The sequence below is a fragment of the Zootoca vivipara genome, chromosome 1 (assembly GCF_963506605.1).
Source record: "Zootoca vivipara chromosome 1, rZooViv1.1, whole genome shotgun sequence".
In the NCBI taxonomy this organism is placed as follows: Eukaryota; Metazoa; Chordata; class Lepidosauria; order Squamata; family Lacertidae; genus Zootoca; species Zootoca vivipara.
The window spans coordinates 105,168,471-105,192,040 of record NC_083276.1 but is presented as its reverse complement, the minus strand read 5'-3'; the positions used below and the strand labels follow the sequence as shown (position 1 = coordinate 105,192,040).

General features: G+C 46.5%; 1 protein-coding gene across 1 annotated transcript in view; it reads right to left on the bottom strand.

Annotated features, from left to right (window-relative positions):
- GALNT5 (polypeptide N-acetylgalactosaminyltransferase 5) overlaps positions 1 to 23,570 on the bottom strand; it is a 40,207-nt gene that overhangs the window by 4,257 nt on the left and 12,380 nt on the right. Inside the window, exons 3-9 of the mRNA XM_035111520.2 lie at positions 16,253 to 16,372; positions 14,667 to 14,802; positions 14,046 to 14,165; positions 11,828 to 11,945; positions 10,411 to 10,734; positions 7,655 to 7,735; positions 5,944 to 6,105 (exon numbers count right to left, since the gene is read on the bottom strand). Of these exons, the coding sequence (XP_034967411.1) occupies positions 5,944 to 6,105; positions 7,655 to 7,735; positions 10,411 to 10,734; positions 11,828 to 11,945; positions 14,046 to 14,165; positions 14,667 to 14,802; positions 16,253 to 16,372 (1,061 nt within the window). The remainder of the gene's footprint in view (positions 1 to 5,943; positions 6,106 to 7,654; positions 7,736 to 10,410; positions 10,735 to 11,827; positions 11,946 to 14,045; positions 14,166 to 14,666; positions 14,803 to 16,252; positions 16,373 to 23,570) is intronic.

Below are 23,570 nucleotides of genomic sequence, written 5' to 3'. Positions count from 1 at the left end.
TGCAATATAGGATGACTTATGGCAGGAGATCCTGCCTTTCATATCGCATTATGTCTCAGCTGATGAAGTAGAAAGACACATACCATGATGGGAAGTGGATTGGGTAATTTGTTAATTAAATCCAAAGGGCTGGGATACAGAATTGGATTATGAAATCGTGAGAAGTTTTGAATGAGCGGGGTTCCTATTCTCATTATTTTGCATTTAGGTGTAGCTAACTTTAATGAGGCAGAGTACCATTATACAGAAGGCTGTTCTAGGCTTACTTTTGAGAAATGCAGGTTAATATCTTGAAGCATCATTTGATTGAAACAGCAAATCATAAAAAATGAAAATGTATTGTTGGGGGGCGGGTAGGCGGTGGAAATGCTATTATCTTGACATATATGCTATAGCGATTGTTCACAATCTGGTGAATGTTGATGTTCACAATGCTGAAAATGCTATCTGAATTTTAGGATTGCCTAAAAATTAGACAATAGGCATCTGCCCATTTTCCAGACAGTTAAACGTGAATGTTGATAGTCACATTTCAGTGGTGTATCTGAGTTTTCAGACATTCACATAATTTACTCTTTTTCTCAGACGACAGTAGTATGTCAAGTATCATAGCCTTTGGTTTACACCATGCATATTTCTCATGTGATGACTGCAATATCTAATGATGGATTTTCATGTGTGAATCAGCCATTGTATATCTGACATCAGAGACAGAACTCTTCAGGTACAACATTCATCAATGAGTCAGTTCACATGTCCAGATATCAGCCAATACAGTACTCCAGGATTGGTCAACACATGCTGGTATTATAATGCAATTGCACCCAGTGTTTTCTCTACCTCTGATCAACTCCACTTGCTGCTCCTTGCAAAGGGCAGGGAATTTTTTTAATGTGATGATGTTGTATCATGTGTCTTTAAACTACACACAACTGGCAAAATGCAGAAGAATACACAAGTCAGCAAGAGCTGTTCATTCCTTGTTAGGAATAACTTTCATGGTTCATTCTGCCTGCAACCAGGGACAGACAAATTTGGCAATTTGGGTGCCGTTTTTTTCTAGCCTTAAATTCAGTTACCCACATTTCTGCATCAGTTTGAGATTTTTTTAAAGCACTCACAAAAATATGCCAGCGTTTTTGTTCACATTTCTCATAATAGACACGCAACATTTGTATATAATTTTGTTCAATACACATATTTTACAAGCATTTTTTGCTAATAAAATGCATTTTAATGTTATTTTCACTAATACGTGCATTTTTTAGCACACTCTGCCCTAACGTATGCGTCTTTGTGCACATTTTCTGTTGCTGTTGGAGAAGTGCACTGCACAATTCAGAGAAGTGCAAATTTCGAAGGGTAGTTGCATTTTGGTTTACGTATTGTTTCAGTAAGTGTGCATCACGGTAGATTCTGGTTAAAGTTTCATCCTACTTATGCCCATAGAGTTCTGAAAGCAGAGACAGCAAGCACTACACTGATCAAAAGCAAGGTAAAACCTGCTCTGTGGATTTGTCCAGAGCTGTTTCTATTTACTACCTTAGTGCAGAGTAACACATCATAAAATGGTAATCTTGTTAACTAATTAATGACAAAGGCAAAGCCTATAGTACAATGGACGCACCCCACAATACGCTTTTAGCTGGGAAAGTTCTTTTCTATTTGATTTCTATCCAGTCATGAACATGGTTGATTGGGGGGGGGGGGGATAAGATTATGTCAATATGCCATCTTCAGTACATGGCTGTCTTAGCAATGATGGAATATTTTTGAAGAGCTGACATTTGGTAGAAACCCAGGAAAAATCCCCATCATTTCAATCTTTGGATCTGCTCTCTCAAAAGATCATTGTTTGTTTTCTGGAAAATGCCCTCTATAGATTCCAAAACGACAACAGGTTTCCCTCCAATCACTACTGTACTTAAGCAAATGCAAAACATTAAGGAACAACCCATTTAAGGAAAACTCAAGGCTAATATATCCTTTAGGAATAGTGCTGTAGTTGTGCCAACAAATGCACACTGGGATGTGACCGTATGCAGGCCACCAAAAGCTCATTGCCCATTCCTGGTTTTTGAGAGTAGAAGGGTTCAAAAATAAAAATGTGCATCAAGTGGCTTGGGTTCTTAGTTTTCACACCTGCATTTAGATTTGCCATTTTCAATTCAGCTCTGTTGCGTCTGGACCACAAAGCACCATCCACCGTGAAGTTGTCGTGTTCCAGTGAAATAAATTTGAGCAGTTCCACCAGTGCTCTTGCACAGCCTCCATTCATTTCACACAAGGATGCCCATGTGGATTGCATGGGCAGTAATGTTTAGGGAAGTTTTAACTGTTCGATTCTATTTTTTAATATTCTGTTGGGAGCCGCCCAGAGCGGCTAGAGAAATCCAGCCAGATGGGTGGGGTATAAATAATGAATAATAATAATAATAATAATAATAATAATAATAATAATAATAGCGTGTTCATAGTGGTGGCAATTTTAAAAACCCAGTTCATGCAAGCTCATGCAAGTGCAGCATAGTGGTTGGAGTGTCAAGCTAGGACCTGGAAGGAAGACCAGGGTTCAAATGAGGTTCACTGGGTGACTTTAAGCCAGGCATTGCCTCTTAGCCTAAGCTAAATCACAGGGTTGTGGTGCGGATTACAAGAGGAGGGGAGAATCCTTGGAGGGTCTAACCTCCTTCACTGGAGGTTTTTAAGCAGAAATTGGGTTATGGATGCTTCGGTTGAGATTCGTGCATTGCAGGGGGTTGGACTAGATGACCCCTCGGGATCCCTCCCAACTCTGCGATTCCATTATTCAATGTATGCAGCCTCGAGCTCCTTGGGAGGAGAAGAGGGGCTATAAATCAATCAATCCATAAATTCCATGCATTGCTCCATGTGTATATATATTCAGCTGCCAGATCTGGGCGAACATCACTGCAGCTGTGTGCATATAGAAATGTCATGCAGTAAGTAGCCCTGTACAATTGGGAGTCCTGATCACCTGGGGCTGCCTATGCATGTACAACTGCAGAGTACCAGTGGCAGAACTGGCGCACATGGGAGCTGTTTGCTCAAATCCTCCTCTTTGTACTCCAGCATAAGCTGAAATGTACAAATGAGAACACCAAAAGCTTCCAAAAGGTACAGGTTTGCTTCCTGATTACCCGCAAAGAACAGGCTGCGCTGTGGCTGATTTTTCTTCATTCTGAACAGTGCAGGTACAAGACGAGCCTGCAGAGGAGAGCCCTTAGCTTTGTAGAAAATAAATCCATCTTTTGGTTTCAAGTGACGGCAATAACTTTAGGCTCCCACAGGGCCAGCCTGCCATCCAAAGCTTTCATAAAAAACTAATTTGATCTTTTACCTTGGCGGATAAAATTCTACGGCTCAAACTTGCTGCTGGCTTAGTTTTGTACAAGTGCAATTGCCCGTATCCAATTGTGCTGAACTGGGTAGTACAATTTAGCAAAGAAGAAGAAGAGGAGGAGGAGGAAGGGGGGGAACACAACAACTTTCTATATTGTGGAAGGTCCAATCTGTTTTAAGGCCCAAAGTTCAGAGGTAGATCAAAGAATTTGAGTGGTGCCTGACAAGCTAACTTAAATGGCTGGCCATTTTTTCACATGCTTTTTCATGCCTAAAAAAAAGGAGCACTACCACTTTTTAGGAGGTTTTGCACCAAGATTGGCAAAGGAGGAACAAATGGAAAGAGTCACAATGCCAGGATCTTGTACAAGATTATCGATCAGATCCTATAATTGCTATTCTTCCCTCTCAACAGCCCCCTCCCCCAAAGTCTTGAAAGGACCTGCTAAAAATCAGCCTCTTTCAGATAGGGAAAAATCATTTTAATTTACCTTGGTCCTTTTTAAAAAAAGGCCTTTAGAATTATTTCTAGAAGCTACAGCTGAGGAGGCTGCAAACGATTTTGGTGTTCGTGTTTTAAATACAGTCATTAGATTGATTTTTGCACCAGGACTGTTTAGAGAATCTATTCTTTATCACTGCAAAGTGTTTCTATGGATGTATGGATGACCACCCTGGAAGGAAGATCTGTGAGAAACTGAAATCACAGTACTTAGTAAGACAAAGTTCAAGTCTTAAAATAGAAAACCACCCCCCGGCACCCAGGGCAGTGTGAGGTAATTGCCTCAGGCAGCAGGTGGGGTGGGGAGGGGGTCAGTCCCCCAACCATTTCCCTTGAGTCCCCTAAACTAGCCTATTCTCTAACTTCTAAACTACCCAGCTGCCTCACCTGCAGTAGAGGATGTTGTTTCATTGCCAGTGTTGAAACACAGGTTCTGCTGGTGGAATTGGATTGGAGGGTGGTGGGTGGTGGACACAACACAATACAACACAACACAGGGGCCAACACTGAACCCCACCCATTGAGATCAACATGACTTAAGTTAGTCACTTCAATGGGACTCCAGCACGACTCACTTATAGTCTGAATCCAACCTGTTATTTTTATAGCCACCTGTTTTCAGACCTTTGCCTCAAGACGTGTGCTGATGTTGCGACCCAAGGAAGCTTTTGGAGAAATCCCACAAATTCATTGGCCCACACGTATGTCTCAGTGGAGAAACAGGACTGAAGAAGCACACCTGCTCGAAAAAGTTCCAATGACTCCTTCTGTTCTCTCTCTCTCTCTCTCTCTCTCTCTCTCTCTCTCTCTCTCTCTCTCTCTCTCTCTCTCTCTCTCTCTCTCTCTCTCTCTCTCTTTCACACATTCACAAACAACACAAACACATATAAAGGTAAAGGTAAAGGACCCCAGAACGGTTAAGTCCAGTCAAAAGCGACTATGCAGTGTGGCACTCGCTTTCAGGCCGAGGGAGCTGGCGCTTGTCCACGGACAGCTTTCCGGGCCACTTCTGGCACAACGGAACACTGTGACGGAAACCAGAGCGCACGGAAATGCTGTTTAACTTCCCGCCGCAGTGGTACCTATTTATCTACTTGCACTGGCATGCTTTTGAACTGCTAAGTTGGCAGGAGCTGGGACAGAGCAACGGGAGCTCACCCTGCTGTGGGGATTCAAACCACCAACCTTCTGATCGGCAAGTCCAAGAGGCTCAGTGGTTTAGGCCACAGCGCCACCCGCGACCCTGTCTGCATTGATTCGTTTCTACGGCCTGGAAGTTTAAGTACGTAAGCTTGCTACATCCTGTGTGGTTGCATGATTAGAGCACAGGTGTGTAATATGCAGCCCTCAACTTAATTTCATGTAGGTGGGGGGAGCCCAGAGGGGGAATTGGGGGGGGGGAGCTGAAATGAATGGAGTGATCAAAGGAGAGGAACAAAACCTTCTGCAAGTGGCAAATCCGGACAACTGACAAAAGCAATCTACACCCCTGCCTGCACCAGGCTACTAGGTATATAGAGGAAGGAGAGAATTGGTGTAAAAAGAGGGTGGGGGAAGGGCGTGTCCTGTCCACTTTTGGCTTCAGTCTTTCCCACTGCCACAATGTGCCACAGTTGATTGACCCTGGTGGACTGTGGCACTTGACAGTCAAAAGGTCTGCCACCCCTGGCTTAAGTGTGTTGGGCTAAGGACCAAGGAAACCCATGTTCAAGGCCCCGTTCAGCCAGAACGCTCAACTCACTGCCGCCATCATCTCTCAGCCTAACCTACCTCACAGGGCTGTTGTGATGAGAGAATGGGTTGATAAAATTGAACTATGTGCACCCCCCAACCCCTTGGACGAAGGGCAGGATAAACATATGGAAATAACTAAAAATGCCCTTGATTCATCAAATACAGCTAAAAGTTAACACCTGCACAAACCTTTTCTTTACTGGAATGACAAATGCCTCTCACATGGCCCCATACAAATGGAAATGAGAGAGAAAAAGGCTCCCTTTGTTTTGCACCCATTCCAGTTTGGCCACAGCGAAGCGGGGTGGGAGGGAGGAGGAGCCCTTTGCAAATGCTGCACTTACGAGTTCTGGATGAAAAGCCACCAGTGATTTATGCAACCATTTCAGGGTATTGTTTCGTTTATCGCAAGGGTGCAGGCCCAGTGTCCCTTCCGCATCAGTCACTGCCACACAGGAGTCTCTGTGCTGGATCAATCTCAGCCAAGTATAGTTGAACTTTTGGTTCTGCGCATGGGAAAGAATTAGTAGCAGGCTAAGTTTCGGTGGTTGGTTATCACGGTCAATTTCAACCCTGCTTTCAGGTGCAGCTTGGAAGACATTTTTATGCCAACAGGCCTACACAACAGGCGACCAATATCTGCACTTTCCAGAAAAAGTTGAAGACCTTTTTGTTCAAACAGGCTTTCTCAGCTAGATAAATGGGTGTCCACTTGTTAGGACTTTAAACTTGTTTTTAATGTATTTGTGGGGTTTTTCTCTGTGTGTATTAAACTGTTTTAAATTATTTTACATGTAGATCACCTGGTTTGGAAGGCGATTTAACAAATAAATTTTAGTAATATTAATATGCAGCTCCTTAAAAATTTATTCAGTAGCCAGTCATTTTAATGATTGTTCTGTATTGCTTTTATTTTACATGGTGTTTTTTTTTAACATTGCTGTACACCTCCCTGATGTTTTGTGAGAGGCTGGTATACAAGTATTTTTTAAAAAAGAAATGACTAAAACTGGCCTTTCTAGTATGCAGTTGAATCCCTCACTATGCAAAATGCAGGCAATCTAAAGCAGCTTTTGAAATTTGCCATGCGCCAGGTGTGTTTTGCACCTGGCCACTGGCCACCTGCAACCAAGTGAAGATGCCTGGGAAGCAGGATGGGGCCTGACGTCTCCGCCATCTGGAGGTGCATGCCTGGGGATCCTTGGATCTGAACCATTTTCACACACTTGGAACACATCCTGCAGGATTCTATCCATTATATTTTATCTGCACAGTCAGAATGACTTTCAGGAACCAAAAAGTCATATTGAAAAACACAACTTTCAAGCCCATCTCGCCCCAAAATGGCAACTAGGCATTCCGTTTGGGTGATGGTTAACCCTGGTTTAAGGAGTTCTTTTGCTGCCTGGCTTATATATCTTCTAACACTGACCGAAAGGCAACCTGTGAAATGGGTAGAGCTGCTGAGACCGTTCTCTACGATCCTAGGATAAGCATCAGACTGCTGTTTCAACTAATTTTAATATTGCAGTTTGATATTGTTGTTACCTGTATTTACGGGTGAGGGGTAGGCATGAAAGCCTTGCCTTTGGTTTGGTGGGTGAAAAACATGTCTCACCACCGTGGCACTTCGCAGTAGTATGAATGGGAAAAGGAACTGGATTGTTTGGAACAACCCACTAGTGCAAAAAGTAGTAACCAACCCCATGAAAATATTACATATCTTTTATGCTTCCTGGAAGCTGCAGGAAATGGAGTGGGGATAATCTGGCCTCCAGAGGCCACTTACATGCCACTGGCCAGTGCCACTGGTTTGTGACTTCACTGGAGACTGGGCTACAGATTCCACTCCATCACCTGTGCTTTCTGGTAAGTATAAAGGGACTCCTTGCATCTCCCGATAGTGAGGGAAGCCTAGCTGTGAGCCCAACACGAGGTCTGTGCCCAGTATTAGCCTCCCAAGTCGAAATTTCAAAAAGGGCGTTAAAGCAAAACAACCATATTGGGCCTCCAATATGAAAAAATGCAACAGGAAAATGCAATAAACACTCTTACCTTGTTGTTAACGTCACATGTTTCAAAGGCCAGGCTAGATCTATTCACAGTGATGCATTTAGCCAGTGCTATGTTAATGATCTAAAATAAAACAAGCAAATTGAAGCAAAAGGTTAGAAATGTTATGTCAAAGTAATACTACTACTACTACTACTACTACTAATAATAATTTATTTATACCCCGCCCATCTGGCTGGGTTTCCCCAGCCACTCTGGGCGGCTTCCAACAGAAAAATGAAATAAAATAATCTATTAAGCATTAAAAGTGGGCGTAAAGACCCTGAAGAAGGAATGTAGCAATTTTTTTAAATTAAAAAACCCCCAATTCAATGTCTAGAGGTGGGCAATAGCCACTAGAGCTCCTCCACCCCATTTCTGACATTTGATGGGTATTTCGTAAGTTGAAACGTAGTCATTGAAGGTGATCAATCAAGATTGGGCTCACTTTTAATTGGTTGGCCTGAGCATCTGAAGCTATTTTGATAGGTGTGTGACAACTAACAGGGAAAGAAAAAGAAAATGTAAAAGATGGCCTTTTCTTTTAACAACTTGGCAGTGCTTGTTTATTAAATTGTTAGCTGTCTTTGTTATCTCATTAAAAAAGTTTAGGTGACATGCAAATTGTTTCTCATCAGTTTCAAATTCTTGTGTTTGTGGACAGCCCTAAAATCAACCCTTTTTTCCTGTTTTGGAAGTATGAACACTTTCATGCTACTGATTCAAATGCTGTAATTCAGGTTTGTTTTCAGGCTGCAGGGAGCAACGATGACTTATCTCTATTTGTTGCAACCCCCTATCAGCAAACCTAAGCCAGGGACAGGTAAAAAGAGCAATTCTCCACAGCTGACCTTATGCAGTCAATTGGGTTGCCCAACCCATCGTAATAGCAATCTTCCACCTTGAGATTATCTTGCCTAAGCAAGACTAATTTGGAGTTTTAAACAAAAATCTTCTGGGTTAATGATGTGCACTGTAATTTGTTAATGCAAAGGTCAAAAAAATAAATATAAATAAGTGGCTAAGCCCTCCTGCTGTCACCAGACCTCAGTTTGCTAATGGATTTGGGGGATGAGTGACTGATTGAATTTTGCAATTTTTACAGCCGTATACTAAGTGGCCTATCAAGTATCTCTTTCCAACTCCCTCATCACAACACCTTCCTCTTGCGCAGGGTCAGGGATGGGGGACCTGCAGCCTTCCAGATATTTGCTGGACTACAGCTCCCAGTATCCCTGACCACTGGTCGTGATGCCCAGGGCTCGGAGTGCAGTAACATCTGGGAGCCCACAGGTTCCCCAATCCTGCCCATGATGGCATAGAGCACGGCACTCTCTCACTTTCTCCGCACACCTATTGGCCCTGTAGAAACAAGGAAAGGTCAGAGTTCTTGTGACTGCCAGGCACAGAAAAGCTCCCGCAACATCACAGGTCTGCGCCTGCTGTCGTGGAATGAAAGGAGGGGACATCCCACGACAGGGGCAGAAGGAACACTGTGCAAATATGCATAAGGAGCAAAGCAGGAGTGGGGAATCTTTGACCCTGATAAAACTACAACTCCCATCAGCACCAGCAATGCAATTTTCGTGCCCTCTCTCCTAATTACAGCTTATAAATTAGCATTGAAATTGGATGGTGGGCACGGAAAGTTCACCACTGCTTTACGGAAGAAAATTTTGGGTTTGGGATAAGGTACCAAAATGCAAATTTTATTCCAGAAACTGGAGGAAAATTGGATTCTACTGCACTCTAGTGGCTGCAAGCAAGAAGTCTGAGATCTGAGAGGAAGCTGAGCCTCTGTGATTTGAGTTAGGAATGTAAGAAGAAGAAAAACAAACCAAACTTAAGCACCAATACTCTAGGGCAAATATCTAAAATGCCAGTTGGGTAGTTTCAACAACTCTTCTTCAGCTGCTAATTGTTACTGCAGGGGCTACCGACACTACTAGGCTGCTCCCGACATCTTCCCTTGGCTTCACCCAAAGCTTCTCCTCCCTGACAGATTCCAATGCTTTACATGGGCAGAGCTACATCTCAGCTACAACAGCTGAATAGAACCATCATCTTCAGAGGCCTTTGAAAAACTAGGTGCTGGGGACAAACAGCAGGGTCCAATGCCCTGCTCAAAAGCTTCTAAGAGGCATTTGGGTGGTCACTAACGAATACAGAATTCTGGACCAGATGCCTTAGCTCAGTTGGTTACAGCATGGTGCTGAGAACGCCAAGGTTGCAGGTTCAATCCCCACATGGGGCAGCTGCATATTCCTGCATTGCAGGGAATTGGATTATGATCCTCAGGATCCCTTCCAACACTATAATTCTACGATTCTAAGATAAGTGAGTAGCTTCAGCTCACAAAGCAAGCCCAAGGCAGAGAGGTGGGGTCTGGGCCCCAAACATCAACCCATTTAATATATTGCAGCACATGCAAAATCCACCAAGATCTTTCCCCCCACATTAATTTCTCACTCATCCTTTGGACCTGAGTTCATCTCCTTAGATCCTCTGGTCCTCCAGATGTTGTTCGATTCCATCTCTCACCAGCTTCAGGCAACGTGGCCCATGGTCAGGGATGATGCAGCTGTACTCCAACAGCATCTGGGGGGCCAGAAGTTCCTCAGCTCTGGGCTACCAAACACTGGGCGAAATCCATCTCAGGCAAATATCACACAGCAGCAAAAGACATAAAATTTTAGACGATGATGTGTCAAGTTGATATTAGCCCAAGGGGCACATTGGAGTTGGGAAATTGAACATACCAGCCCACTAGCTTTAACAAGGGGGGCTTCTAAATCAGGGTAGACGTTCTCCAGGTACCATTTGAAGTTTTTGCACTGAAGCCGCTTCCTCAGTTCTCTCTGCTGAGTCAAGTCCCCGACGTCCAGGTTCTTTTGAATGAGGTGATAACCATGTCCGTAGAAGAGATCTTTGTATTCATCCAGCCAAACCTCCGCAACTCGGGCCAAATTCCGCTCCACCGTGGTAAGGCGGTCTTTAGGGAAGGAGTAGGGGTTGTCGTTCCTGAAAATGTGGCCCACTCTGGAACACGGGGTGATTTCTATTTCCCCTCCACACATCCAAACCTGGTGAAAAAGAGGTAGGATTCATGAGGCACCTACTGGCCAATGGATTCTGTCATGTAATATGCCTTAGGGTGCATCTGGATAGAGAAGGTTTAGCACAACTTACTGTTGATAATTATGTAAAGGGATTCCACAGCACACCAGCTCAGTTCAGACAGCATGCGTAACCATAGTTTACAGTAAATGTTGCTTAAGATCCCAAACCACAGTTGGAGCTTCTGTATGTATAGGCAACCTGTGGTCTTGTTTTTGTTTTATATCTGCTCAGCACTACAGTCTCCGGTTGCAATGGCCTTCAGAGGCACAGCAATGGCTGTTTACAATGGTTTGTCAATTCAGACGTCACACCAATGAGAGATAGCACAAATCATGATTTGCAAATCCATTTCCCATTCTAATCTGCCACTGGATCACAACCCACAATCTATCAGTTCACGCAAAACATTAACCTTGTTGAATGTTCCTTAATCATGGTTTCAAGGGGTATCTGACATGAGCCATTGTCATTATTTAGTGCTTTTTGCCTAGGATTTTATTTTAATCTATTGCATGAAAGCTATACTTTGTTAAATCTTTATACATCTTACAAAGCACCCTCAAGTTTAAAATGTGATTGCTGGAGGGATGTGACGGAATAATATGTAAATATAACAGATACAATATACTGCTTGCCCTGATGCAGTCATTTTTGACCATTTATTTCTACTAAGGAGCATCTGAAATCACTATACAGTGATACCTCGGGTTACAGGCGCTTCAGGTTACGTGTTTTCAGGTTACGGACCGTGGGAAACACGGAAGTACTGGAAAGGGTTACTTCTGGGTTTCACCACTCGCGCATGCGCAGAAGCGCTAAATCGCGCATGCACAGAAGCACCAAATTGTGTCACGCGCATGCGCAGACGCAGCGCTGCAGGTTGAATGCTGTGGGTTGCGGATGTGCCTCCAACACGGATTACGTCCGCAACCCGAGGTTTCATGTGTATATGCAGGACTGTTGCCGTAATATGACCATTAATATGATTATGAATGTGATGCAAATCAATTGGGGTGGGGGGAAATACAAAATACTGTTACAGTTAATGCAACATACCTTGAATGAGATCTCCATGTTTTCACCTCCCCAAACATCAAGGCCAGGATCATATGTCCCAAGTTCAAAAAAGTACTTCTTATCAATAGAAAATAAGCCACCTGCCATCACAGGACACCTAGTAATTGAAACATAATTTAGGATTATACATTGTGCTTTAAAAGAAAATACAGGTTTTGCTATTAAAGGGCGCCTACCACATGAATTTTAACAATGCTTCATGTGCTTACATCAGAGTTCCCCTTATGACTTCCAGGATGAATTAGATCTGCTCATCCCTGCCCACAAAAACTTAGCAGCAGGCTCTGCCACTCTTTATAAACTCTGAAATATAATCTTTTTTTATTATTATTATTTTTAAAAATATTTTTATTAATTTTCCAATTAAAACCAATTATATCACATTCAATATTTCAAATTATACACATATATATATCAATCAAACCGAATGTTATGCCAAATCATCTAAAGAATTTTTTATTTGGGTTCCCATGCTTCAAGAAATTGGGAATTCCTCGCAACTGTCCACTGCCGTCTTTTTTCTAAAGTTCAAATCGTCCTCCAAGTTCATAATAATCCAGATCTTCCCCTTACAGTCACATAGGTGTTTTCCACTTTCATCCGATTGTTTCCCAGCCGCTGAGATAAATATCAAACCAAGTTTCACAGATGTTCTTTCTCCTGTGTGAGTTAATCAGTCCAGCCTCCCCATAAATCTTCTTAATGGAGCTCCTTGTTGCGTCGAAGCAGCCCGAAGCAGCGCCATCTCAAAAAGCTCAAATCACTTTCGCTTTCTCTCATAGCCATGAAGATTCACGATCATTATAGAATTTACAGCTTTTTCAGGCAGGAGACCCAAACATCAAACCATAAACTCTTGGTAAATTAATGGATCTCCTTGCCCTATAGCTGAACTTAGCTTCAGGTCGCTGCTCCAATTTAAAGTGCGTCACAACTCATAAATCCTCCGAGCGCGTCCAGAACCCCTTCCGCCCGACTAGGGGGAGGCTTTTCTCATCGGCAACTCCACATCTTTAAAAAAATATGTTCAGTAACAACAGTTATAAAGTTCAACTCACACAGTCTTTTGCTTCTCTTTCACTCCAAACAAGCCAGGACATCGCGTCCGGGAAGGTACGATGCAGCAATATGAAGGAAAAAAAAATAAAAACTCACTTCCCTTATCGCTCCGTCCCCATCAATCCTTCTTCCAGATGCAGTGCAATCTTTGACTCCTCTCCTTTCAGCAGCATAAATTTCTCAGCAGTAAACAGCGCTTCTTCCCCTCCTTCTGAAGTATGTCCATAGATTTAAGCCTAATTATCTTCTTTAACCATGGAAATCCCCGCCATGCAGATTAGCGTCCGGGAGTCCTGGCCCTCGTAAGTGCTCAGCCCAAGCTCCCCCCACTCCAAAAACAGTCGGAGTGGGTCAGGGGGCATCGCGGGCCAGCGGCCCCTCTCCGTAACCCCCGGAGAGGGTAGGGGGTTGCCATTTACTCCCCTAGCAACCGCCAAATTCCTCACGAAGGTCAGAGAGATGGAAAACAGGTCCGCCATTCCTGCAGGCGGAAACCGGAACCGAAATATAATCGTTATATGATGGAAGTCTTGAATATGGTGTAGATGGCTTGCCTTGCAAATGCAGAGTTTGGATGCAATTGCATCTAGCCAAACATAGCATTAGGTTCCTTGCACAGGTGGTAGTTTTAACATGTTTATAAATTGACAGCTCCCTATTTGTATGATGCATACTTTAAATAAATCAGGGGTAGCCAATGTGGGGCTCTCCAGATGTTGATGGACTATGACTCCTATCATCCCTGAACACCCTGGCTATGTTGGAGAGTTGCAGTTCCAACAACATCTGGAGGTACCAAGTTGGCCATTCCAGCTTTTCTATTGCAGGAAATTGTGGCTGAACTAAAGCTTCAAACATCCCTGACCATGTTGGCTATGGGCAGATGGGAGTTGGACTCCAACAACTCTGGTCTAGAGGCCCAGTGTTTACCCAACCTTGTTCTTTGTATGGGATCCTCATAGCTGAACTCGCTGTGTTTTAATGATGCTAGTTTGCACCCAGGAAAGAGTAAGGTTGCACACCCAACAAATGGTACCTATGTTTTGCAAACCTGAGTAATATACGCCTTTCTCCCAACTTGTGGGTTTAGTGCTTAAGGAGCAATTCTGTCAACAAAAGCTTAGCAGCATAAACCTACCTAATTATATCGGTGTCCTTAATTCCATTTTTCTTGATGACATCTGGAGGAATGGGCTTCCATCCAAAATTCATTGGCCATGTAAAAACACCACGCTGAAAGCTGTCCACGGTCATGTAACTAAGGAATGGAAGTCACAACAAGAATTAACCTCAGAAACAAAAGCTATGTCTGAAAAGGGTAACGGTAACTTGAATGATATACTTTTTAAAGGGGAGGGGCTGTTAACAGATCCCACGGGTAACATTAAAACACAGACTTTAAAACATGTGGTGAAATGTGCAACATCCTTTAAATATAGTTCTTAAATTCTTGGTGCAACATCTTTTCCTGTTTGCAATTTATTTTTGAAACTGTCACAACCAGAAGATGCTTAAGAAGATAAAGGGTAGAAAGGATTGGTTCCAAAACGGAGAAGGGGAACCTGTGGATCTTTCAGATGTTGTTGGACTGCCACTGGCCATGTTGGCTGAGGGTGATGGGAACTGGAATCTCACAACATCTGTCAGGCTACAGGTTCCCCATCCCTGCCAAGAAAAATGATGCACGTGAATAAGTATTTTTCCCTGTGCATGGATGACCAAGGCAGGACCAGAACAAATATGGAGGCATCAAAATTACCTCATGTCTTTGTCACTGATGACTTCAATAACAGGACAGGCAACTTTCTTCCTATTCAAACGGATTCTGTCCAGGAGCGGCTCCAGCCACCCTACGTTGCATTCCACATGAGAATCTAAGAATGTCAGTACGTCACCTAGAGTAGAAAATAAAAAGGGGCAAAATTCCATTGCAGAAGCTGAAATGGAACAACTCTGGAAAGTTGTCACTCCAGGGATAGGGAACCTGCAGCCTTCCAGATAATGCTGCAGTCCAACTCCCACAAGTCCCAGGTACCCTAAGTGAATGGCTCGAAAATATGGGAATTGTAGGCCAGCACAGTCTGAAAGCCCACAGGCTCCTCATCCATCGTACTTGATAGCTTCTTGTGAAAACATTGCTGGGTGTGTGTATGTGATAATAGTAGCAGAATTCTTCTTAGTGTCCTATTGAAGAAAGAGATCTAGGAGAACATCCACACCCAGCCAGGGAGGACAATGTCCAACTCACTGTTTCTCAGCTTAAATAAGAGTGCTTCCACACAGCAGTTTTTTTGTGGACTTGGTGCTGCTCATGCACACAAGTTTTGTGTAGCATCAACATGATGTTGCTCTCATCATAATGACATCCTACCCAACTTCCCATTTTATCTGGGTTCTCCCCTTTTTTACTTATCATATTTTCAATAGAAACTGCAAAGGGGAAATAACAGTCAACTAGTGTAGACAACCGGGAGCTAGATGGACCAATGCTGTGATTCAGTATAACATAGCTTAAAATGTTGCTATCCCACGTCACCTGGAGAGACTCCATGTGTTTACATTGGGATGCACACAGGACCCTCTTCTCCCGATTCACCTTGTTTTCCCTCAGCGAGATCTTCACATATCCCAGTTATATTGTCTGTATTGGTTTCATGACTCCTCGTGGGCTAAGATCACCTGTGTGACTGATTCAGGAAGCACTGTCCTCATTTTCAGTTAGTTTTGTTTGCCCCCTTCTCCCATGTCATCATCAGGGAACAATAATCTCTTGTGATTTTAAAATGTGTTTACATTATGACCTGATTTCCAGTTGATACCAGAAAGTGGGGATGCTGATAGCACCAAATAAAGATTATTATTTTAAAAAAAATATGAATGGTGTCACAGTTAAAGAGGTTTTCAGGAAATGCTTTTAAAACATGTTTCAACTCACTATTTTGGTATAAAAAAAATTGAAAGGAAGAGAATATTTGGTGCCACCTTTGTAGTACTACTGAATCTACAAGACTGGTGGGGGGAAATATCTGCCTTCTAATGCTCTGATTTTCACTTTGCGTGTGTTTTAAAATTGCGTGGTGATCAGGTACAGTCCAGTGAAGGTTAAGTATCCTACATCCCAATGAGTTAAAGCTACATTCTTACGCACATTTTTCTGGGAGAGAGCCCCATTTAGCAGAATGGCACTTAACTTCTGATTGGACCCATTTAGTTTCATTGATGTCAGTGCAATGAGTCACATTTCCACTGGATAGCTTCCAGTGACCTCTGTCTGTTTTTAAACAACAACAACAGCAACAGCAAATAACAAACTGAACTTTGTTGATAAAATGCAACTCTTCTTACCTTTGGCAATCTCTGCTCCCGCTAGTCTAGCTCGTATTAAACCATGCCTTTCCTTGAGATGAAGGATCCGGACTTTGGGAAACTGGGCCATGTACTGATCTAGTTTGTCCTTGAGGTATGCTAAAACAGAACAGAAGAGAAGCAAGGAAATGGACCACAGATTCGTGCCGATGAGCAAGAAATAAAGAGGAACCAACCAAGCCTCAGCCACTGCCACTTGTTCAGACTACTGGAGGAGAGACACTGGAAAGCAAACATTGGTTCCCTTCTTCTGAAAGCCACCATGACAGGGACAGTGGACCCCCTTCCCCTGGCTCCCCACCCAACACTCACTTGCTGCCATGCTACCTTCATTACATATGAATTGTTGCCGCCCAAAAATACTTTGCTTTTTAAGCACTTTTTGTTGTTTAGTCGTTTAGTCGTGTCCGACTCTTCGTGACCCCATGGACCATAGCACGCCAGGCACTCCTGTCTTGCACTGCCTCTCGCAGTTTGGTCAAACTCATGTTCGTAGCTTCGAGAACACTGTCCAACCATCTTGTCCTCTGTCGTCCCCTTCTCCTAGTGCCCTCAATCTTTCCCAACATCAGGGTCTTTTCCAAGGATTCTTCTCTTCTCATGAGGTGGCCAAAGTATTGGAGCCTCAGCTTCACGATCTGTCCTTCCAGGGAGCACTCAGGGCTGATTTCCTTCAGAATGGATAGGTTTGATCTTCTTGCAGTCCATGGGACTCTCAAGAGTCTCCTCCAGCACCATAATTCAAAAGCATCAATTCTTCGGCGATCAGCCTTCTTTATGGTCCAGCTCTCACTTCCATACATCACTACTGGGAAAACCATAGCTTTAACTATACGGACCTTTGTCGGCAAGGTGTTGTCTTTGCTTTTTAAGATGCTGTCTAGGTTTGTCATTGCTTTTCTCCCAAGAAGCAGGCGTCTTTTAATTTCGTGACTGCTGTCACCATCTGCAGTGATCAAGGAGCCCAAGAAAGTAAAATCTCTCACTGCCTCCATTTCTTCCCCTTCTATTTGCCAGGAGGTGATGGGACCAGTGGCCATGATCTTGGTTTTTTTGATGTTGAGCTTCAGACCATATTTTGCGCTCTCCTCTTTCACCCTCATTAAAAGGTTCTTTAATTCCTCCTCGCTTTCTGCCATCAAGGCAGAAAGCACTAATTGACACATTTCTTTCCTTTCAATAATACTCCCAAAGTTAACATCTCTTAAGCTGCATCTATAGTGCGACTACATAGCGGTTTCTCTCAAGCTGAGTGGAGAAGTGATAGCCCACAGTGACATAAGGTTTCAGCTGGACGTTACAAGAAACATTTTAACATTAAGAACACTTTGACACCAGAACTATTAGCAGAGGGGTGGGACGGAGGTCTTCCAAGGAGAGGTTGGTCAGAGAGCTCTAGCTATGGATTCCTTGCATTGAGTAAGGGCGTTGGATTGAGTGGTGGACTCGCCATAAGGAAGTCCATCAAATCCTGGAAGTGAGTGTTCCGGTTTTCGAACATTCTTTTGGAAGCCGAATGTCCAACAGGAACTTCCTGCAGCCAATCAGAAGCCGCGCTTTGGCTTCCGAATGTTTTGAAAGTCGAATGTAATTCCGGAATGGATTCCATTTGATTTCGAAGGTACAACTGTATTCTAATTGTCTTTATTTTGTACATAAAAATAAAATGTCATCTATAGGAACCAAACAAAACCAGTTTGAGCTCACAAGGAAATGTAAGGCAACAGAATTTCACTAGAATATCACAACCACTTGTATTAAGTTACATTTGTTTTATTGTTGTCACAGTGGCCGGAGCGGACTACTTCAGAGTAACGACGCTACGCAGCTCTGCATTTTATTCTTTTATTGGTGCTGCGTATTTACAGTGCTGAAGTCATTGCTATTTACACGGAGTGATGTGGTCAGTCGGTTTCAGAACCTCCTAATGGCTTTTGGCGCGTCTTTCTCCAACACAAAAGCTTTGGCAGACCCATCCTCTTTCCCCTCCTCTTTCTGCGTAATTCCGGAGTTGGGGGGATGGGTCTCCCGCCCTTATTCGCCCCTTCCTGTCCCACCTGGGACCCTGGCTCCTCTACCTTGCCTGAGCCTCGGACACGACTTCCTGCTTCCCCACTGGAATCGGAACTCTCTCTGCTTTCCCCTGTGCTCGGGGATTGGCTTGAACTCAGGAGGGGAGGGACTTCGCGATATCCCCTGTCCCTCACATCCACCCCCCTCCCAAGCTCTCCTTCACCCCTCCCCAGGTCCCCCCCAGGTGTCGGTGACGACTGGAAGCCTAAGAACTCAGTGCTTTCCGAGCCCGTTGGTGTGAACACCTCCCCCCAGTCCTGCAAGCCCCCCCCTTCCGCCTGGGAGGACGGGAATCCCAAAAAGTCTGTGGCGTCAGAGCTGGTGGGGGTAAAAATGTTCTGCCAATCTGCTCCTTCCTCTGACTGGGTGGATCTCGGTGACACCCATACCTCATCCTCTGGTTCCTCAAACTCCGCTTCCCAGCGCCATGGTGAACTGCTCTCCCGTGCTTCCTCCCCCTCCCCCTCCCTTTCCATGTGCCAGGGCTTGGGTCTATGGGGAAAGAGGGCGTGAAATTCTTCTACCAGGAATTCCTCCTGTATCTGAGTGGCTGGGACCCATTCATTCTGGGACGGTGGAGCATCCTCCCATGCCATGAGGTACTCCAGTCCCCCCACCCCCCACCTTGAATCCAGGATGGCCGTGGCCTCATTGAGTTGCTCCCTGCCTTCCCTCTCCCCCCCTCCTTCAGGGGTTTGTTCGCTGTCTCGGAGCCTGCTGCTTTCCCTGTACGGCGACAGCAGCGATCTATGAAACACTGGGTGCACCCTCATGTCCTCTGGCAGTGCCAGCCTGTATGCCACCGGGTTGACCTGTTGCGTGACCGTGAAGGGGCCCAACCTTCTGGGCGCCAGCTTCTTGCATCGCCCTCTGATGGGAAGGCCCTCCGAGGACAACCAAACTTTGTCCCCCACCCTAATGACCTCCCCCGGTCGCCTGTGGCGATCTGCCCCCCTCTTGTACGCTTCCTTGGCTCTCTCCAAGTGTTCTCTGAGCTGCTGGTGCACCGTCTCCAGTTCCTCTGCCCAATCCTCAGCCTGTGGGCCCTCCTCCTCCTCCTCCCCCTCCCTCTCAGGGAAAGATCTGAGGTCACGCCCGTAATTGGCCTTAAAGGGCGACACCCCTGTGGAGACGTGCACCGCATTGTTGTAGGCAAATTCTGCCAGTGGCAGGCGATCCACCCAGTCCGTTTGCCTCTGGCTGACGTAACATCTCAGGTACTGCTGCAGAATGGCGTTGACCCTCTCCGCCTGTCCATTGGTCTGCGGGTGTCTAGCCGTCGACAAGCTGACCTCCACCTGCAGGAGGTTCATGAGCCGCCGCCAGAACCTGGAAACAAATTGGCGGCCACGATCCGAAATAACCCTTAAAGGTAATCCATGCAGTCTGAATACGTGATCCACAAACAGTTTGGCTGTCTCTTCTGCAGAGACCGCCCTGGCACACGGTATAAAATGGCACATTTTGGACATGAGGTCCACCACCACCAACACTGCGGTCTTGCCCCTGGAAGAAGGCAGATCTGTGATGAAGTCCATGGACACCACTTCCCACGGCCTGTGTGGCGTGGCTAAGGGCTCCAGCAATCCCGGTGGCGCTGCTCTGATCACCTTTGCCCGCTGGCAGGTGTCGCAGCCCCGTACATAGTCTCGAACATCTTCCCGCACCCCTGGCCACCAGAAGTGTCTCATGACTAGGTGAGTGGTTTTGTCCCTCCCAAAATGACCCGCCGTTGGGTTGTCGTGCATCTGCTTGAGGACCGTACGTCTAAGCTGGGTGGTGGGCAGGTACAGTGCACCCTTGTAGAAAAGCAGCCCCCTGCGTTCTGCAAAGTCTTTTGCCTGCTCCCCCCCCTCTCAGTTCTCTGAAGATGCGGTTGGCAAATTCATCCGCTGCCGTCAGTGCTGTGAGTTCTGCCTCGCTCACCACTGCTGCTCCGCAGGACCATGCTGACGGGGGGAAAATGTGCCTGGGTGCCGGTGGCGCCTCCTCCTCCATGTACTCTGGCTTGCGGGAGAGGGCATCCGCCCTGACATTCTGCTCTCCCGGGATGTAGTGTATGGAGAAGTTGAAGTTCGAGAAGAACTCTGCCCACCGTATCTGCCGCTGGTTGAGCACCCTGGCCGTTCTCCAGAACTCCAGGTTCTTGTGGTCTGTGCACACCTGGATGGGGTGCTTGGCGCCCACCAGGAAGTGTCTCCAGTGCTGGAACGCAGCGTGGATCGCAAGAAGTTCCCGATCAAACACTGTGTAGTTTCGCTCTGGCTGGGTCAACTTCCTGGAGAAGAAGGCACAGGGTCTCCACTCTCTGTTGGCGTCCAGTTGCAACAAAATGGCGCCCACAGCTTTATCAGAAGCATCTGTCTCCACGCGTAGGGGCGCGTCCTGAACCACGTGGAACAGGTTCTGGTCTGAGGCGAACACCCTCTTGAGGCTTTCGAACGCTGCTTGCGCCTCTGGTGTCCACCTGAACTTCTGCTTGCCTCTCAGGCAGTCAGTGATGGGAGCCGTAACGCGAGAGAAGTTCTTGATGAATTTCCTGTAGAAGTTGGCGAAGCCTAGTAGGCGTTGGGCATCTTTGCGCGTCCTGGGGCTGTGCCAGTCCAGGATGGCCTGCACCTTGTCCTTGTCCATCGCCAGCCCCTTGTCTGACAGCTTGTAGCCCAGGAAGTCCACCTCCTTGGTGTGAAACTTGCACTTCTCCAGCTTCACATACAGGTGGTTCTCCTTCAGGCGCTGCAACACCTCCCTGACATCTTTCACATGCTGCACTGGGTCATTGGAGTAAATAAGGATGTCATCCAGGAAGACCAAGCATTTCCTGAAGAGGAGGGACCCCAGGACGTGGTGCATGAAGGCCTGGAAGCATGCTGAGCCCCCTTGCAACCCGAAGGGCATCACCAGATATTCAAAAGAGCCCAGAGGCGTGAACATCGTGGTTTTCCATTCATCGCCTTCCCGGATCCTGATCAAGTTGTACGCCCCCCTCAGGTCTAGCTTGGTGAAAATCTTGCCCCTGCGTGCCGCTGTCAGGAGATCATCCACTCTGGGCATGGGGAAAGCCACTGGCTCTGTCACTGAATTCAGCCGTCTAAAATCCACCACCAGACGGCGCTGTTGCGTGTCTTTCTTGTCCACCCAGAAGACCGGGCTGCCCCCTGCTGCCTTGCTTTCTCTGATGAACCCCCGCTTGAGGTTCTTGTCGATGAAAGCGCGCAGATCCTCCAGTTCCTGGTCTGACATGGCGTACAGCTTGGCTGGGGGTATAGTTGCCCCTGGCACCAGGTTGATCTGGCAGTCAAAAGGCCTGTGTGGGGGTAGGTGGTCGGACTCCGCTTCGCTGAAGACCTCCTGCAGGTCCCAGTACGGCTTGGGTATCGCCTCACCCCCTTTGACGTGCATGGTGGCCACCGTGGCTATCGGAGGCCCCTCCCCTGGTTGGTGCTGCATGCAATTTTCCAGGCAAAAGTCCGATCCAAAAGTGATGCATCTCTGGTGCCAACTGATGGAGGGGTCATGGCGCGCCAGCCAGCTCATGCCCAAGACGATGGGGGGGTCTGAGATGGTTGTGACGTTGAATGCCAGTGTCTCTGAGTGCCTTCCCACCGTCATTCTCATGGGGGGGGGGTTTGATGAGTGATGGCCCCTCCCAGCAGCTCTCTGCCGTCAATGGTCGCCACGTGCAGAGGAAAATCCAGCTGCAGAAGCTGGATCTGGTGCTCTTCTGCAAAGTTTCTCGAGAAGAAGTTCGCTGACGCCCCACTGTCAATTAAGGCGAGGACTGTCAGGGGATAGCCATTTGGGAGCGTTAGCGTGACTTCTAAAACCACTCCTGCTCTGGGAGGGGTGGGCTGGCTCTGCTCCTCTCTGTGCGGGTGGGTGGGCTGGGGCTGTTGTCTGCTGACTGTGCCTGGCTGCTGCCCCTTGTCTCCTGCAGCCAGGCTTTCCCGTTTCCCTGCTGTGGTGCTGCGTCAGTGGGGGAGGGCACAACCGTTCCCGCCTTTCCTTGCCACTCCCTGCGATGTGGGCAGTCTCTGACGAGATGCTGGGGGGAGTTGCAGAGAAAGCAATTCCCACCCCTTCCCTCCTTGCGTCTTGGCGCCGCTGGGGTTTGAAAAGCCCCCCCCCCCGCGCGCGCGCGCTATCAATCTGCATGGGTTCCTGGTCCTGACTGGCCCCAGGCGTGGCTTGAAAGGGTTGTTGGGGGAGTGGCTTCTCCTGCGACCGTGGGAACCAAGCCCGCTTTGCGCGCGTTGCTTGCTTGTCGCTCCACCGGGATTCCTGTCTCACCCCCACCGCCAGAGCCGCTTTGCTCAGCTGATCCATATTACTGGGCTTTGGACCTCTCGAGAGCTCATCCTTCACCTCCTCATGCAACCCCAAGTAGAACGCCGCTTGCATTGGGGGTGACTCTAGTTCCCACCCCAATCTGTGCACCAGCATGGTGAATTTCGCCCAATACGCGCGAACTGTCATATTTCCTTGGCGTAAATTATGAAGTTCCTCCTTAGTCTGGTCCATATGACTATCGGACGAATACATCGTTTTCAAACCTTCTAGAAATAGTTTGACATTCTTCATGCAAGGATTCTTTGTTGCGATTAACGGTCTTAGCCACTCCCTGGCTGCCCCGGTAAGGTGCTCCACAATAAACGCTACCCTGTGCTCATCATCAGGGAACTCATCGTGGTGCAGCTCAAGAGCATACACAATCTCAGTCTCAAAGCCCTGATATTCCTTCGGGTCTCCATTGAACTTGCTTACTAGCGTCCCGGCTCTCCTTCCTGGCAGCACTTGGACTTGGGGTGCCCCTCCCGCCTTGTTTTTCTCTGCATCCAGCTTGTTTTGGAGGTCTACCGCCACCGCCCTTAATTCCTGCTCTCTTTCCTGTAGCGCTCTCACCTGTTCCGCAAGTTGTAGCCGGTCGTCCTGGACCTTCTTAGTCTCTTCTTTAGCTGCCTTCAATTCCCCCTGCGCCTGCAGCGACAGCTGCTGCAGTTCTTGCTGGGCTTGCTCCGCGATCTGCCGCCATCTCTCCGCCTCTGACACGCTCATCCCGGCAACTCCAAAGTAGCCCAAAAAGGATTAGGAGGTTGCTGTCACAGTGGCCGGAGCGGACTACTTCAGAGTAACGACGCTACGCAGCTCTGCATTTTATTCTTTTATTGGTGCTGCGTATTTACAGTGCTGAAGTCATTGCTATTTACACGGAGTGATGTGGTCA